Source organism: Mustelus asterias, chromosome 16, assembly GCF_964213995.1.
Source record: "Mustelus asterias chromosome 16, sMusAst1.hap1.1, whole genome shotgun sequence".
NCBI classification, from domain to species: domain Eukaryota; kingdom Metazoa; phylum Chordata; class Chondrichthyes; order Carcharhiniformes; family Triakidae; genus Mustelus; species Mustelus asterias.
Genome location: NC_135816.1, coordinates 17,935,234 through 17,951,388, shown reverse-complemented (window position 1 = coordinate 17,951,388; position 16,155 = coordinate 17,935,234). Strand labels below are relative to the sequence as shown.

The 16,155-nt window shown below is 44.6% G+C and overlaps 1 protein-coding gene across 1 annotated transcript in view; it reads left to right on the top strand.

The window, feature by feature from the left end:
* Positions 1-4,528: 4,528 nt before the first annotated feature.
* LOC144505034 (protocadherin Fat 1-like) overlaps positions 4,529-16,155 on the top strand; it is a 106,624-nt gene continuing 94,997 nt past the window's right edge. The window contains exons 1-2 of the mRNA XM_078230712.1: positions 4,529-7,760; positions 9,784-10,098. Coding sequence (XP_078086838.1) covers positions 4,529-7,760; positions 9,784-10,098 — 3,547 coding nt within the window. The remainder of the gene's footprint in view (positions 7,761-9,783; positions 10,099-16,155) is intronic.

Below are 16,155 nucleotides of genomic sequence, written 5' to 3'. Positions count from 1 at the left end.
TATGTAAACAAGGGACATTCGGTCCCCTCACAATCAATCGCAATGAGCCACAAGGACAGGAATTGGACCTGGTCAAGTCAGCTTTCTTAATAGGTTCTGAGAACTAAATAAAACAACTTCCTTCTTGAGGCAGGAAAAGCAGCCCACCTCACTATTAAACCGACACCTACCCATCTCTCTGTCCACCATCTCACCGATTGTTTAGAAACATAGAAACATAGAAAAACTACAGCACAAACAGGCCCTTCGGCCCCACAAGTTGTGCCGAACATATCCCTACCGTCTAGACCTACCTATAACCCTCCATCCTATTAAGTCCCATGTACTCATCCAGGAGTCTCTTAAAAGTCCCGATTGAGTTTGCCTCCACCACCACTGACGGCAGCCGATTCCACTCGCTCGCCACCCTCTGTGTGAAAAACTTCCTCCTAACATTTCCCCTGTACCTACCCCCCAGCACCTTAAACCTGTGTCCTCTTGTAGCAGCCATTTCCACCCTGGGAAAAAGCCTCTGAGAATCCACCCGATCTATGCCTCAACATCTTATATACCTCTATTAGGTCTCCTCTCGTCCTACGTCTCTCCAAGGAGAAAAGACCAAGCTCCCTCAGCCTAACCTCATAAGGCATGCCACTCAATCCAGGCAACATCCTTTTAAATCTCCTCTGCACCCTTTCAATCATTTCCACATCCTTCCTGTAATGAGGCGACCAGAACTGAGCACAGTACTCCAAGTGGGGTCTGACGAGGGTCTTATATAGCTGCATCATTATCCCTGGACTCCTAAACTCAATCCGTCGATTGATAAAGGCCAGCACACCATACTACGCCTTCTTAACCACCTCCTCCACCTGCGGGGCCGATTTTAGAGTCCTATGGACCCGGACCCCAAGGTCCTTCTGATCCTCTACAGTACGAAGAGTCTTTCCCTTAATATTGTACTCCTTCATCCCATTTGACTAATAATTCTTTGAACTAATAATCCAATTAGATAGCTCTGTTGATTAATTCTAATTTAATAAGGTTTTTCATCAAGTTGCCACTCAAGTGGATAGAGCTGTGAAGAAGGCCTATAGTGTGTTAGCTTTTATTAACAGGGGGTTGGAGTTTAAGAGCCGTGGGGTTATGCTGCAACTGTACAGGACCTTGGTGAGACCACATTTGGAATATTGTGTGCAGTTCTGGTCACTTCACTATAAGAAGGATGTGGAAGCGCTGGAAAGAGTGCAGAGGAGATTTACCAGGATGCTGCCTGGTTTGGAGGGTAGGGCTTATGAGGAAAGGTTGTGGGAGCTCGGGCTGTTCTCTCTGGAGCGGAGGAGGCTGAGGGGAGACTTAATAGAGGTTTATAAAATGATGAAGGGGATAGATAGAGTGAACATTCAAAGACTATTTCCTCGGATGGATGGAGCTATTACAAGGGGGCATAACTATAGGGTTCATGGTGAGAGATATAGGAAGGATATCAGAGGTAGGTTCTTTACGCAGAGAGTGGTTGGGGTGTGGAATGGACTGCCTGCAGCGATAGTGGAGTCAGATACTTTAGGAACATTTAAGCGGTTATTGGATAGGCACATGGAGCACACCAGGATGATAGGGAGTGGGATAGCTTGATCTTGGTTTCAGATAAAGCTTGGCACAACATCGTGGGCCGAAGGGCCTGTTCTGTGCTGTACTGTTCTATGTTCTATGTTCATCAATCACAAGGGGATTGGCTGTTGCCGGTGTTTAGATTTGTTGCTGGTAAGAAAGGCAGAAAAAGAAAGCTGATTCCCAGCCCTGGTAACATTGTGCAACCATGCAGGCCATGACTGGGTTGGCAAAGAGACATAAATGAAGGGGAGGCAGGCCTCAACCAGCACCCAGGTCCTGTGAGGAACACCACAGAATGAGATGATTGATCTCCCATCTGTATCAGTCAAAAGAAGCTTTGGAAATTAGATATACTGCAGCGCTGTATAATTATCAGGAAATAATGAACATCCTAATAGATCCTGAACGATTGGCTGACTTTATTTCAGGTGTCCTGAGTTTTTTTAAAGAGCACATAGAATATGATTTACTGCATTCCATTTCCATTGGTATTAGTTCGGGCAAAGCCTCTATAAACAACTGCTGCCTGCACACTTGACCTTTGAGGTTGAACACTAAAGCAACATTCAGGGTGCGATTAAGTTTCTGGCATGTACCAACAATGCTGAATCACAGGAACCTGCTAAAATACTTTGAAAGATGAACATGTGTTGTGCAGTGATGTTACATCTGTTTGAATACTCAGGTCCTTGTCATTGTTACCGAACAAGTTCACAAATTAACATTCTATTAAATGTCATAATTGTCATTCTTTTTTACATTCATGTGCCACATAATTAAAAGAACGCAATATTTAGCATGGCTTAGTTTCAACGTGTGAAAACATGCTTTGCATGATAGCTGATATCACATCAGCTGTCTGTTATAGAAAGCCTCACCTGATACCCAGTTCCGTTGGTGTCAATGTAGCTAAATATCTGAGTAAGTACTGAACAACGAAAGTGATACCATCCATCCCAGCCTATTGCCCAGATGTATTTAAAGTTTTTTTATTAGTCACAAGTCAGTTTCATTAACACTGCAATGAGGTTACTGTGAAAATCCCCTAGTCATCACACTTTGGTGCCTGTTCGGGTACACTGAGGGAGAATTTAGCATGGCCAGTGCACCTAACCTGCACATCTTCGGCCTATGGGAGGAAACCGGAGCACCCGGAAGAAACCCACACAGACTCAGGGAGAATGTGCAAATGCCACACAGAAAGTGACCCAAACCAGGAATCGAACCTGGATCCCTGGCACTGTGAGGCAGCAGTGCTAACCATTGTGCCACCATGCAGCCACTACATCCCCTTCATCCAGGGTTGTTTCACTGGCATTCTGCAAGCTTCAGTGCTGAAGTTGTCTTGATGTTTGAGGGGAGTGGGGTTGCGGTGTAGGGGGTAGTGACAGTGGTGAAGAGTGGGTGATATTTGTGCTGAAACTGCTCCCATTTGTATTAAAAGGGAGGGATGGTAGGTGTAGGCCAGAACTAAGTGACCTGTACTTGGATCAACTTATCGATTGTGCAATGCCATTGGGATTTGCAGCTTGGTGACCAGATTTCCCATCAGAAAGAAGCTTAGTGCCTCAGACGGACCTGCAAATCAATATCAAACTTTGTAGTGAAGTCCATCAGCTGCAAATTAGGAGGCAGCCATTTCCAGAAATGACTGGAAGGGATAAAGGCAAAATACTGCGGATGCTGGAATCTGAAACAAAAACAGACAATGCTGGAAAATCCAGCAAGTCTGACAGCATCTGTGGGGAGAGAATAGAGCTAACATTTCAAGTCTGGATGACCCTTTGTCAGAGCCCTGATAGGGATGTTGTCAGGGAATGCTGAGAGTGTTTGGGAGACCATTGGGGGGATTACCCATGGCTTTTGTACCTTAAAGCCTTTGAAACGTGCTTGCTGCTGTAAGCTTTTCCAACATGATACTTGCTGTTCCACCTTATATTTGTGATGCTACGTGCACCTTTCTTGTAAGGTGCTACCACAGGCCCTTTTATAAATTGACTACAATGCAGGATTTCCCACCTCCAGGTCAGCAAGCTGTCTATTCAGGATATAGACAGGTGGTGTGATGCATTATAATGGGAGCCCAGAGCTGATATCCATTAGACCCCAAGAGGGAATTGGATTATTATCCAAAAAGTAAGAATGTGTAAGTCTCCAAGAAGAAGGTGGGGGAATGGCAGTAGGTGAATTGCTCTGTCAGAGAGCAGGCACAGACACAATGGGCCAAATGGTCTCCAATGCTGTAACCATTCCATGATTCAATAACTCTAGGTGGATGACTGCATACAGATAATGTGCAGGAGACAACTTAAGCAAGGAGGGAAGTAAAAAAAAGAGAGCAGAAGCAGGCATGAGGAGCAGAACCAATATTAGTACCTCAGAGGGAGAGGGAACTGAAGGAAGAAGAAGAGGTGAGGAGAGGACCAGAAACCATGCAGTGGACTGGAAGATAATGTAAGAATGACTTAGAAAATCACATATTATTTTTCCTAATGGATTAGCTTCCGGGATTCAAACCTCTTGCTACCATGATTCTTGGACATATCTATGCCAATGTACCCATACTGTGGTAGGACAATGCTGATTCTTAAACGATAGAGCAAAAATGGGCAATTGTATTTTCTCACTTTTAATATGAGCTGGTAAGACATTTTTGTAATGAGCTGAAGAGAACATTAACATCGGGATTCCCTGCTGCTGTCGCTGATTACAATCCAATATAAACCTGTTGGATTTCCTAAGGCCAGGTAGTGAGAAGTCAGAATATCCAGGTTCAATCTAGGTTCAAAGATGAGGGCTGAAATGTAAAATCAGAGTGTCGAGTTTATTTGTACCTCTGCTCATTTTGTAATGTTAGGATCTTAAGTTCCTAAGGAGCTAATCGCTTTCAATGGTCTTCCTACAGATTTTAAGAAGAAAGCCAATGTGATGAACCATGGCAGTCAGAAGTTTACGACTGATAGCACTCTTGGTGATGTTTGGGATTTCCGAAGAGCGACTGGAGAAACTGCACACCTCACCTTTCCAGTTCACCCACCATGTTTACAATGCTACTATCTATGAAAATTCCTCCCCCAAGACTTACCTAGAAAGTAGTGTAAAAATGGGCATTCAGATTATAGAGGCTATCGAAAACATTAAATACAAAATCGTTTCTGGAGACAATATGAATGTGTTCAAAGCAGAGGAATATTTGGTAGGCGATTTCTGCTTTTTGCGTATAAGAACCAGAAGTTCCAACATGGCTGTTTTAAACAGAGAAGTAAAGGATCATTATCTACTGACAGTCCAAGCAGTTGATGGAACATTCGAACATGAAGCGTGGACCAAGGTGATGATCCAGATCCTTGACAGAAATGACTTGCGTCCTCTATTTTCACCATTGTCATACACTGTCTCCATAACAGAGGATGCCCCATTGGGATCCAGTGTTGCAAGAGTCACCGCAACAGATGCCGATGTTGGAAGCAATGCAGCGTTTTATTATGCTTTCAAAGACAGGGCTGATATGTTTGCCATACATCCCAGTAGCGGCATTGTCACATTGGCAGGAAGCCTGAATTACACAACTCTAAAGCACTATAGCCTAGAAATCTTGGCAGTGGATCGCATGGTGAAGTTATTTGGAGGCAGTGGGATTGGCAGTGTGGCAAAATTGACTGTCAGTGTAGAGCAGACTGGTATAAGAGTGCCAGGAATTCAGTCTGTACATCTTACCTCTCCTGGAACTGACCATGGTGCGACACGTGCCATTATCACAGTAGAGGAAGGAATAGATGCAGTGGACATTGTGGATGGGGACCCAGCTCACCATTTTAGTGTGATACCGTTCTACCAAGGCAGTAGGGAGTTCAAGCTACGATATATCAAGGGGGAAAACTGGGTAAACAATTCCCTCGGCTATAACTTGTCTCTGCAAGCTCGAGGTAAGAGCAATCCAACTAACCGTTCACCAATAAAATTCACTCATGTACCCGCAAAGTGGCCTGAAACCTTAAAGTTTGAGGAAGATCTTTACACGGTTAGATTGTGTGAGTTTGCACCACCAAACAGTCCTGTTGTAATGGTTAAAGCTCTTCCTAAACTTCCAAATCAGACTTATCACCTGGAGCATAATCACATCAGTACAAAATTCAGGATAAATCCTCGAACTGGTCTCATTACCACGGCTGCTGCAATGGATTTTTTAGAACAATCCCATTTTGAATTAAAAGTAAAGACCAGTATTGGTCAGGTCTCAACTAGAATCATTATTGATCTCATCGACACCAATAATCATGCTCCAGAGTTTAGAGCATCTTCTTACCAAGGGAGTATCGATGAAAATGCGCAGGTTGGAACAAGTATCTTAACAGTCAATGCAACGGACAAAGACCATGGTGAAAATGGCTATGTGACATATAGCATTGCCAATGTAGCTCCTGTTCCCTTCAGCATTCATCCATTTACAGGAACCATTGTGACATCTGAGAACCTAGACTATGAACTCATGCAGCGAGTGTACCATCTACGAGTTTGGGCCTCTGACTGGGGATCACCATATCGCTACGAAGTAGAAGTCCCTGTCACAATTTATTTGCGGAATCTGAATGACAATGAACCACTGTTTGAGAAGAACAATTGCCAAGGCAATGTTTCACGAAATCTCGCCGTTGGACACCTCATCACCACTGTCTCTGCAGTAGATGCAGATGAGCTGCAAGGGATCCGATATGAGTTTTTGTCCGGTAATGAACTAGATTTCTTTGATCTCAATCCAATTTCTGGTGCACTAATGTTGAAGCACCCCTTATCTTACAGACCTGCCCGCATAATCTCTTTTTTTAATCTTAAAATCACAGCTACGGATGGAGAGAACTATGCTTCCAATGTAGATGTTAACCTTACTGTTACGGATAGCCTGCAAATGGTCAGCATGCATTGCAAAGACACTGGAGCAATTAAAAAGTTAGCCGAGATCCTTCTTCTTTCTGTGAAACCACATTATCAACCTCATGAAGAAGATTCATTCTCTTACATCCACATTGTCAATGCCCACTCTCCACAATTTGATAGTCATTTCCCAAGCTCCATTGACATAATGGAGAACATTCCAGTTGATTCAACCATCTTGAATATTCATGCTACGGATGCTGACTCTGGTTTCAATGGCAAGCTGGTCTATGTGATCTCGAATGGGAATAAAGACAGCTGCTTTGTTGTAGAGATGGAGACTGGAGAGCTGAAAGTTGTGTCACCCTTAGATTTTGAAACAACAAAGCTTTACACTTTAAACATTACCGTTTATGATCTTGGAAAACCTCAGAAATTCACTTGGAGGCTGTTAACAGTGCGAGTGCTGGATGCAAATGATAACAAACCTAGATTCTTGCAGGATAGCTATTCAACAATGATACATGAAAACGTGGAGATCGGAACACCTATAGCCCAGGTGAGGGCCAAAGATAATGATGTGGGAGATAACGGAAAGATAAAATATTCACTTCTAAGTGGTACCAAAACATTCTCCATTGACAAAACTTCAGGTACAGTGCACGTTACTGGCAAAATAGATCGAGAACTTCATCCAATATATGTTCTGAGAATTGAAGCCAGAGATCAGGCTCAACAAGAGCCCCAACTATTCTCAACTATTGATCTGACAGTAGTCTTGAAAGATGTAAATGATAATCCACCTCAGTTTGTCCCACCTCACTACAGGGTGAGAGTTCCTGAAGATATTCCAATAGGAACTGTCGTAGTGTGGCTTGAGGCCTACGATCCAGATCTAGGATCGGGAAGTGAAGTGAAATATAGCCTGATAACCACTGGAGAAAATACGTTCAGAGTTGATAGACAATTCGGAGCTATCCGTACCAATAAGCAATTGGACTTTGAAAGTCAGAGTTTTTACAATCTAACAGCTCGTGTTGTTGACGGTGGAAAATCCCAGTCTCTGAGCTCTACCTGTTATGTGGAAATCGAAGTGATTGACATCAATGAAAACCTGCACCGACCACACTTCTCCTCCTTTGTGTTCAAAAGTTCCATCAGTGAAGGAGTGCCTGTGGGAACCTCAGTGTTAACACTCACTGCTCAGGATGAAGACAAAGGAAAGGATGGTGAGATTCGATATTCGATTAAGGGTGGAACAGGTCTTGGAGTCTTCACCATTAATGAAAAAACAGGTAAGAACATGAGCTGAAGTTTTGATGCGTGTCATATTGTTCTGATTTCACAAAACGCTAAAGAGTATTATGAATGGAATTATTGAGTGTTGGCAGGTTGAGAATTTTTGAAGAACTTCATCAAAAATTAATTTGCTACCTTACAGAATAAAGTCAAACCTTATTACAGACTGGAGTCATAGGGCGGGAGTTTCTGGCTGTGGAGATGGCATTGGCCAGTGGCAGGATCTTCCAGAGCTATCAGTGTCTATGGGGTTTTGTGTGGCCATTACCTTCTGCCACTGGGCAACCCATCATGGGTGGGTGGGCTGGGATGAAGGGAGGGGTTTTGCCATCGGCGAGAGCAGAAGACCTCACCGGCAGGAAGGGCCAAAAAAGTTAACTCATAAAGTCATGACTCCATAGAATGAGGCTATTTGATCAAATCCATTCTGGCTCTCCATACAAAATTCAAATCTGCCCCAATCTCCTCAATCCCCATAACCCTGCAAGGTTCCTTCAAGTACCCATCCAATTTCATTTTGAAATCATTAATTAACTCTTCTTCCAGGTCAGTACCACTCCATGTGTAAAAAGATTCCCATTCTCCTTGCAGATCCTTGTGGGACAATCATAGAATCCCTACAGTGCAGAAGGAGGCCATTCAGCCCATCTGGTCTGCATCGACTCTGACAGAGCATCTTGCCCAGGCCCCATCCCCATGACCCCACCTATACATCTTGGGACACTAAGGGGCAATTTAGCATGGCCTATCCACCTAACCTGCATATCTTTGGACTGCGGGAGAGAACCAGAGCACCCAGAGAAAACCCACGCAGGCACAAGGAAAACATGCGAACTCTTGCACAATATAGTTGCCCAAGGCCGGAATTGAACCTGGGTCCCTGGCGCTGTGAGGCAGCAGTGCTAACCACTGTGCCACTGTACTGCCCCACCACCAGTCATTTCCTTCCAATTTGGGTGCATACCCATTTTCAGTATGCTCTATCTTCAACCGCTTAAACAATTTCCAGAGGGGCAATATTTTCACACAGAAGGTTGTGAGTGTCTGGAACAAGTTGCCAGAGGTTGTAGTAGAGGCGGGTAGAATTTTGTATTTTTAGAAAGTATTTAGACAGTTACATGGAAAGATTGGTATCGAGGGATATGGGCTAAACGCGAGCAATTGGGACTAGCTTAATGGTTAAAAACTGGGTGGCTTGGATAAGTTGGGCCGAAGGGCCTGTTTCCATGCTGTAAACCTCTATGACTCTTTGGCCAGAATTTTACTTCCTCGCCCGCCCCAGAATCGCGGTGAGCAAGGCTCGCGAATGGTGTTCTCTGCTGGCCTCGAGTGGGATCTTACGAGCCTCGGGCAAGCGAGGCGATTAAATTCCAGCATATGACTCTAATCCCTCAGCTATGCCAATAATTTGCCTTCAACTCAGTAGAATGAGCATTTATTTGAAAAGATGACACAAAGCTAGTTCTGACACAATTCTGGAAGTATCCTTGTTAAAAACAATTCTATCCCCATTTGACTTGCATGGACATAGCTACATCTCCTTGCTCCCTCTCTGTGAGAATTGAAGCTGGTGAATTTTGGCAGTATTTAAGAGTAAAGTCACTCATTTACCACACTGGGTCACTGGGAGGGCCATTGCTTCCCTCATATTTGCCAACTCTGGAAGGCTTACAAATCCATTGCCTCAGAATACATCATTAGTCTAGCAAATTTCATGGAAATGCTAATGGTTTGTTCCTTGCCCTGTGACAAGGCACTGACAATATAATATACAAAATTTATTAAGAGAGGAGTTTTCATATAACCAGCTGATTGGAAAACTTGCAGGATCAGGTGAACCAGCATCGTACATGAATCCCATTGACTTCCCAAACCAGCGAATTAAGTTAAAATAATTTTAACGTGACATGAAACCTGAGTTGCTTGCTTGCTCTTCAGGACAACTGAAACTTGTATAGATGGTAAGTCATGAGATAAGAAGAAAAAGCAGTCATTAAAGATAATTTATTTTGATTCCAGGAACAATACAGACTGTGGAGCTCCTTGATCGTGAAAGATGGCCCCGCTATTGGCTGACGGTTCTTGCGATGGATTTAGGTGCCATTCCTTGGGTCACTTCAACTGAAGTCTTCATCAAAGTTTTAGATGTTAATGATAATCCCCCTCAGACCACAGCGCCTGTTTACTACACCTCAATCATGGAAAACTCACGGAAAGATAGATCTGTTCTTCGCATTGATGCCGATGACCCGGATTCCATTTCACAGGGTCAGCTGACCTTCAGGATCACTAGTGAAAACCCAAGAGGATTCTTTGCCATTGACCCAATGACTGGTATGTTAGTGCAGTCTGAAACTATCACTTTTTAAAGGTTTTGTATTTATAGGGAGTGATTCTCCCAGGAAGATTCTAAGTGTTGAATTTGTTTAAAAATGAGTAAATCACACTGGTTCTTTCAGCGGGACTTTCAAATTGAATCTCCCACACTCTGTGCACTGCAGAGTGCCTCAGTGTGAATCTCATTCAAAAGCTGTGGGCGGGGCTTATTCCCACTGGAGAGGCCGGCAGCATAGCGCTGAGCGGGCCACTGAACATGTGACAATCGATCAGTGCCAAGATCGGCGCACTGCCGGCCTCCTAGTCGCTGGCCAGCTCGATCGCTAGCCAGCCGCGCGACACCCGCATTGCCGGCTGTGCGACCCCACCACGGACCGCTCACTGACCGACAGGATGTGTCCAGGCCAGCCTCGACCGTCTCCTGCCGCCACCCCTGGCCCACTTCGATCTCCCCCTCTCCCCCCACCTCAGCCCCAATCTCCCAATTTCCCCCCCCGGCCCCCCCACTGGCAGCCCCAAACCCCTCCCATCAGGCTGAACACCATCCCCCACACCGATAGCCAACCCCGATTGCTGGCCTTCCTCCCTCTGCTCACGATCCCAGCGCAGAGTGGCAGTGGGATCTCCCACCCCCACCGACTGCCCCATCTGACCCCGCCCCATCAGGCCCCACCCCATTAGACCATGCCCCCTGGCACTGCCAGATGCCCCCAGGGCATTGACACTTTTCCCCTTGGGCAGTGCCAGGGGGCTCAGGCTGGCACTGCTAGGCTGTCAATGCCCAGGGTGTAGCCCCCCCCACACACACACACAGCACCCAATCCTTTGGATGGCCTTGATTGTCCCCCCTTCACTCCAACAGTTCGTTGCCTCCCGCAAGTGGGGAGCTGTATTAAATCTCACTGGAGTGAACCACTCCTGGCTAGCAGGGAGATGCTAGCAGGCCCAGAGATTTCAGGCCCGGGCCCGCTAATGGAATTTAAAATATATGGTAATGAGGATTATCATAATTTGTTCAGCTCCACGCTAGAAGTCGGTGCGGAACTGACAATGCTGGAAATCCGGCTGCCAAAGGCTTGCAGAGGCCATGGCACCCAGTGGGGAGCACGCTACAAAAGCAGCGCAGTGGGCTGGGAGAGTCACCCCACATGTGGTTTTCTTTGCTTCTTCGGCTAAAATGAGCGAAAATCTGGGTCCATGTTTGTCAACAAGGAAAAAAAAAGTTATTTTGTTTGTTCCAGGATGGTGCTGCTTTTGTAGAGGTTTATCTTTCTTGACTTCTGGCCATGTATTTATTGAACTGTCAACAGTAGAAAGCTGCAGAATATTGTTTCTTAATTATTGATTCATAATAGTGGTTATCAACTTCTAGGACTTTATTCAATTTTCAACATAACGTTATGTTGCTAAAAAAAAATCCATTACAAACGATACTGCATTTGTCACTATATGAATATTGAGCTTGACATCACTGTTTTAAATAACTGGCAGTCGGAGTTGCAAATTTTAAAGCAGCTTTTAGTTGAACTTTGGGCAATTGTTGCTCAACATTGGACTGAGACTCAAAAAGTTGAAATCTTGAAGATTAGGACAGCAGGTAGATGGATGTTTGATGTTGTTCTTCGCTTGTTTAGGTGAATACTTCCATTAATTATATATCTGTGCTCTTGGCTGCAAAGACACCTTCAGGATGGATTTTTGTAACAGAGGTGGGAAACAGGAGCTGGGCTTTTGTGTCAGGAACCCGCCCACGGTGGGAAATTGACTGAAGTTTAGATTTTTAAAGGGGGTGAGCCCTTAGTTGATCCCTGTCCAATTCGAGCCAGTGGGGTTAGGAGGAGATGAGCCAGATGAAGTGAGGGACTTGTTTAGACCCCAATGCAACCATGACTTGTTGTTCTGATGGAGAGAGTTTGTTTCAAAACCTTCCACTGCTTCCCAGGAAAGTGCGATGTCATGGGGGAATTGGAAGCCAGGCACTCATGAGGAAGAGGGAGGAGGTCCTCTTCCAGGAGGGAGGCTGAAGGAGGAGGCTACATCATGCAGCAAGACAACTTCTCTGTTCAGCAACAGCTCCTTCTGCCTCCTCTCTTACCTCCTGCTCCTCCCCTGATCCCTCCCAGGGCCTCACAGAATCACAGAAGGAGGCCATTCAGCCCATCATGTCTGCACCAGCCCTCTGACTGAGCAGCTCATCAAATATCATTCTCCCCATTACCCTGCACAATGTTCGTTTTCAGATAACAGTCTAATTCCCTTTTGAATGCTTCAGTTGAACCTGCCTACACTTCACTCTCAAGCAGTGATATAAAATCCTAATCACTTGTTATGTAAAAAAGTTTCTCCTCATATCACTTTTGCATCTTTTGCAAATAACTTTAAATCTGTGCCCTCTCATTCTTGATCCTTTCACGAGTGGGAACAATTTCTCCCAATCTACTCTGTCCAAGTTCCTCATGATTTTGAACATCTCTTTCAATTTTCCTCTCAACATTCTTTTCTCGAAAAAACAGTCCTAACCTCTCCAATCTATCTTCATAACTAATGTTCCTCATCCATGGTATCATTCTTGCGAATATTTTCTCCACCCTCTCCAATGTCTTCACATCCTTCTTAAAGTATGGTGCCCAGAACTGAATGTAGGGCTCTAGTGAGGCCAAGTTAGTGAATTATACAAATTTAACATAACTGTGTTGCTCTTGTACTCGAAGCCCCTATTAATAAAGCCCAGGATAGTGTATGCTTTATTAACTATTCGCTTAACCTGTCCTGCCAACTTCAATAATTTATGCACATTTACACCCAGGTGCTTTTGCTTTTTAGAATTATACTCTTTATTTTATGTTGTCTTTCCATATTCTTCTATCAAATGAATCACCTCACACATTTCTGCAAAAAAAATAATCTGCCACTTATCTGCCCATTGCACCAATTTGCCAATGTCCCTTTAAAATGTCTACACTATCCAGCCCACAGCTCACAATGCTTCCAAGTCTTCTGTCATCCACAAACTTTGAAATTGGTCCCTGTCAGAGCCCCAACTCTGACCCCCTGAGGAATGCCACTACAAACCTTCCTCCAGCCTAAAAGATATCCATGAACTACTGCTCTCTGTTTCCTACAACTCAGCTAATTCCGAATCCATGTTGTTACTGTCCCATTTATTCCATGGGTCATACATTTGCTCAGAAGTCTGTTGGGCAGCACTGCATCAAAACCCATTTTGGAAGTCTATGTACACCACATTAACAGCATTGCCCTCATTGACCCTCATGATCACCCTGATGGTCCATACTTCTCTGGAGGGCCATGTTATGCAAAGCACAGCAGAGCACCCCAGTGACCAAGACCTTTCCATGAGGGCATTGCAGGAGACCACACATCCAGTTCAGGCACCAAAACCAATGTCCTCTGATCCTGCAATGACCTATCAATTGTAAATCTGATGTGTTGTCCAGCTTTGATAAGGAGATCATCTGTCACCTGGGGTGGTGCACATGTGTACATGTGAGATTCAGTAGAGGTCTGTAAAGGTGTGCACATGAGCTTGTAGATAGATAATCACAGACATTCTCTCCTTTGGCATTCATTCTCAGTCAAATCCAGATAGTTTCACCTCTGCCTGTAGATCCTATGCTCAGGATGAGGTCTTCATCTACTTTGTACCCCTTGTCTCAGTCTTCTGGCCTCCTGATATCCAGGACGCTGCCCTTGCCCTTAGGCAGCTGCCCCTCATTCCCTGTGGCTTCGATTTCTAAGGTTGCAGCACCAATTTCTAGCTAAACCTTTCCTGGTGCTCAAGTGGGGTCCACACAACCATGCCCACTGCTCTGATACCCACATGATGCCAGCAGGATGACAAAATTTTGCCTCCTTCCCTGACCTGTAATGGGCTATCTGAGCTTATACTTCAAAGGGGTAAGTCTTTTCACCTATGGTCAGCATTTAGACTCATCAGGTACCTTTCTGGCTTCCATAACGCCCCCCTGACATGGTCCATGTCTGCCTTGAGCTGGTCTGAGGCAGCCAACTCCGAAATGTTGGTCGCCTATACCAAATTTAAAAACGTTTAGGAAAATTGGATTTTCACAAACCCTTAACTAGCTTAATTGGCTGCAACACCTGCAATGGCGGACTCTTAACCCCCCACACCCCAAACGACTAGACAAAAATTGTTGACATGAAAAACAGAGACAGGATGTATGCATGAACAACATCGCTGCCATTTTCTCCGGCTGTCTGCTAGAGTTCTGGCTCAAATTGGATTGTGAATAGCCAGCCCCTTATCTCTACACCCTCAGGATGTTTCAGTTAGCTGCAACTCACATTTGAAAAAAGGCATCAAATCATAGCATCTTATATCATTTTGTCATGGACAATGCAATGTGTACTTTGCCATCGTGACATTCTTTAGTTATGTTTATCAGGACCCTTTCAATGTAGTTTTGGATGTTTCAGAAGAAATTACCATTAGACAAATTCAACACGCAGCTATATAATATAGATTTGCTTGTGTATACACTTCCTTATCTACTTTTACATTCTAAATTCCACTGTCAACATTTGTGATGGAAAATGTCTGTGTAAAGTTGCTACATTGCAGTTACCTTCTCCCATCAATGAAAGTGCGGCAACATAGAGAGTTTCACGGATGTAAGAATTGATAATAAGAACTTGAAACTAAGGATAGAATGTGTGACTTTATAAAGGGGATTGAATTATGTATGTCTTGGACCAATTATCCTTGACTCTCTCATCCTGCTTCACTGAAGGCTACACGTTGGCCGGAATTTTACCGGCATGCCCGCCCCGATTTCGGGGGTGGGCGAGGCTCGGAGAACAGCATTCTCCGTTGGCCCCCGGGGGGGATCATGCGAACCTCGGGTGGACGTGCTGGTAAAAATCTGCCCGTAGACTTTGATTCTCCTTGTTCAATACCATGGGAAAATTCTCGCACTGCACGTCAAAAAGATAGAAAATAGAGCAGTCATTTGCTGCTCCTCCTCTTCTTCTGCTTCCCATTGTGCACCCTAGTCTCTCCCTGAGGCTGTGAACCAATGATTTATATGCAGTTCTCAAACTACAGTCATCTTTGAACAAATGACAATAATACCTGAAATAAATAGGTTAAATTAAACTCCATTTTAGCAGCTAAACGTTGGCAGTGGGATGAGGGGGTAATGTTAAACTTGCGCAATATTGTAAAGCAAGTGGGAGCAAGCCCATTTTGCATCACTTCCAATTTTTATTTCCATTCAGTATGCATTTGGGCAGATTACTTGCAGGCGGCATTTAATGCAGACAAACATGAAGTGTTATCATCACCTCTTCTGACTAACATTCTATTGCTTTGACTGTGTTGTGTAATGTTTCATTGACTTTACTGATGGCCGCTCTGCAACGGTTAAGCATGTTTAGATGTTTGTCTATGAAGTTAATGTCTTTAATCTCATCCATATCTATTTCAACACCATTCATCTATTTCTTGCTTCCCATGTATGTTCTTGGCAGAGCAGGCCATAAATATCACCTGCAAAAGATTAAGATGCCGCGGGAGAGTGAGAACAGGAATCGGTGGAGAATGAATGCGTGGCTGAGGGACTGGAGCAAGGGACAAGGATTTGGGTACTTGGATCATTGGGACCTCTTTAGGGGCAAGTGTGACCTGTTTAAAAAAGACGGGTGGCACTTGAATCCCAGGGGGACCAATATCCTGGCGGGAAGGTTGGCTAAGGCTACTGGAGAGACTTTAAACTAGAAAGGTTGGGGGGAGGGAATCGAAATGAGGGGACTGAGAGCGAGGAGGTTAGCTCGCAAATAGATAAGGAATGTAAACAGGGTAAGAGGGAGGTTAGACGAGTGATGGAGAAGGGAAGTGCTCAGGCTGAAGGTCTGAGATGTGTCTATTTTAATGCCAGGAGTGTAGTGAATAAAGTGGATGAGCTTAGAGCGTGGATTGCTGCTTCGAATTGTGATGTGGTGGCCATTACGGAGACTTGGATGTCTCAGGGACAGGACTGGGTGCTTCAGGTGCCGGGTTTTAGATGTTTCAGG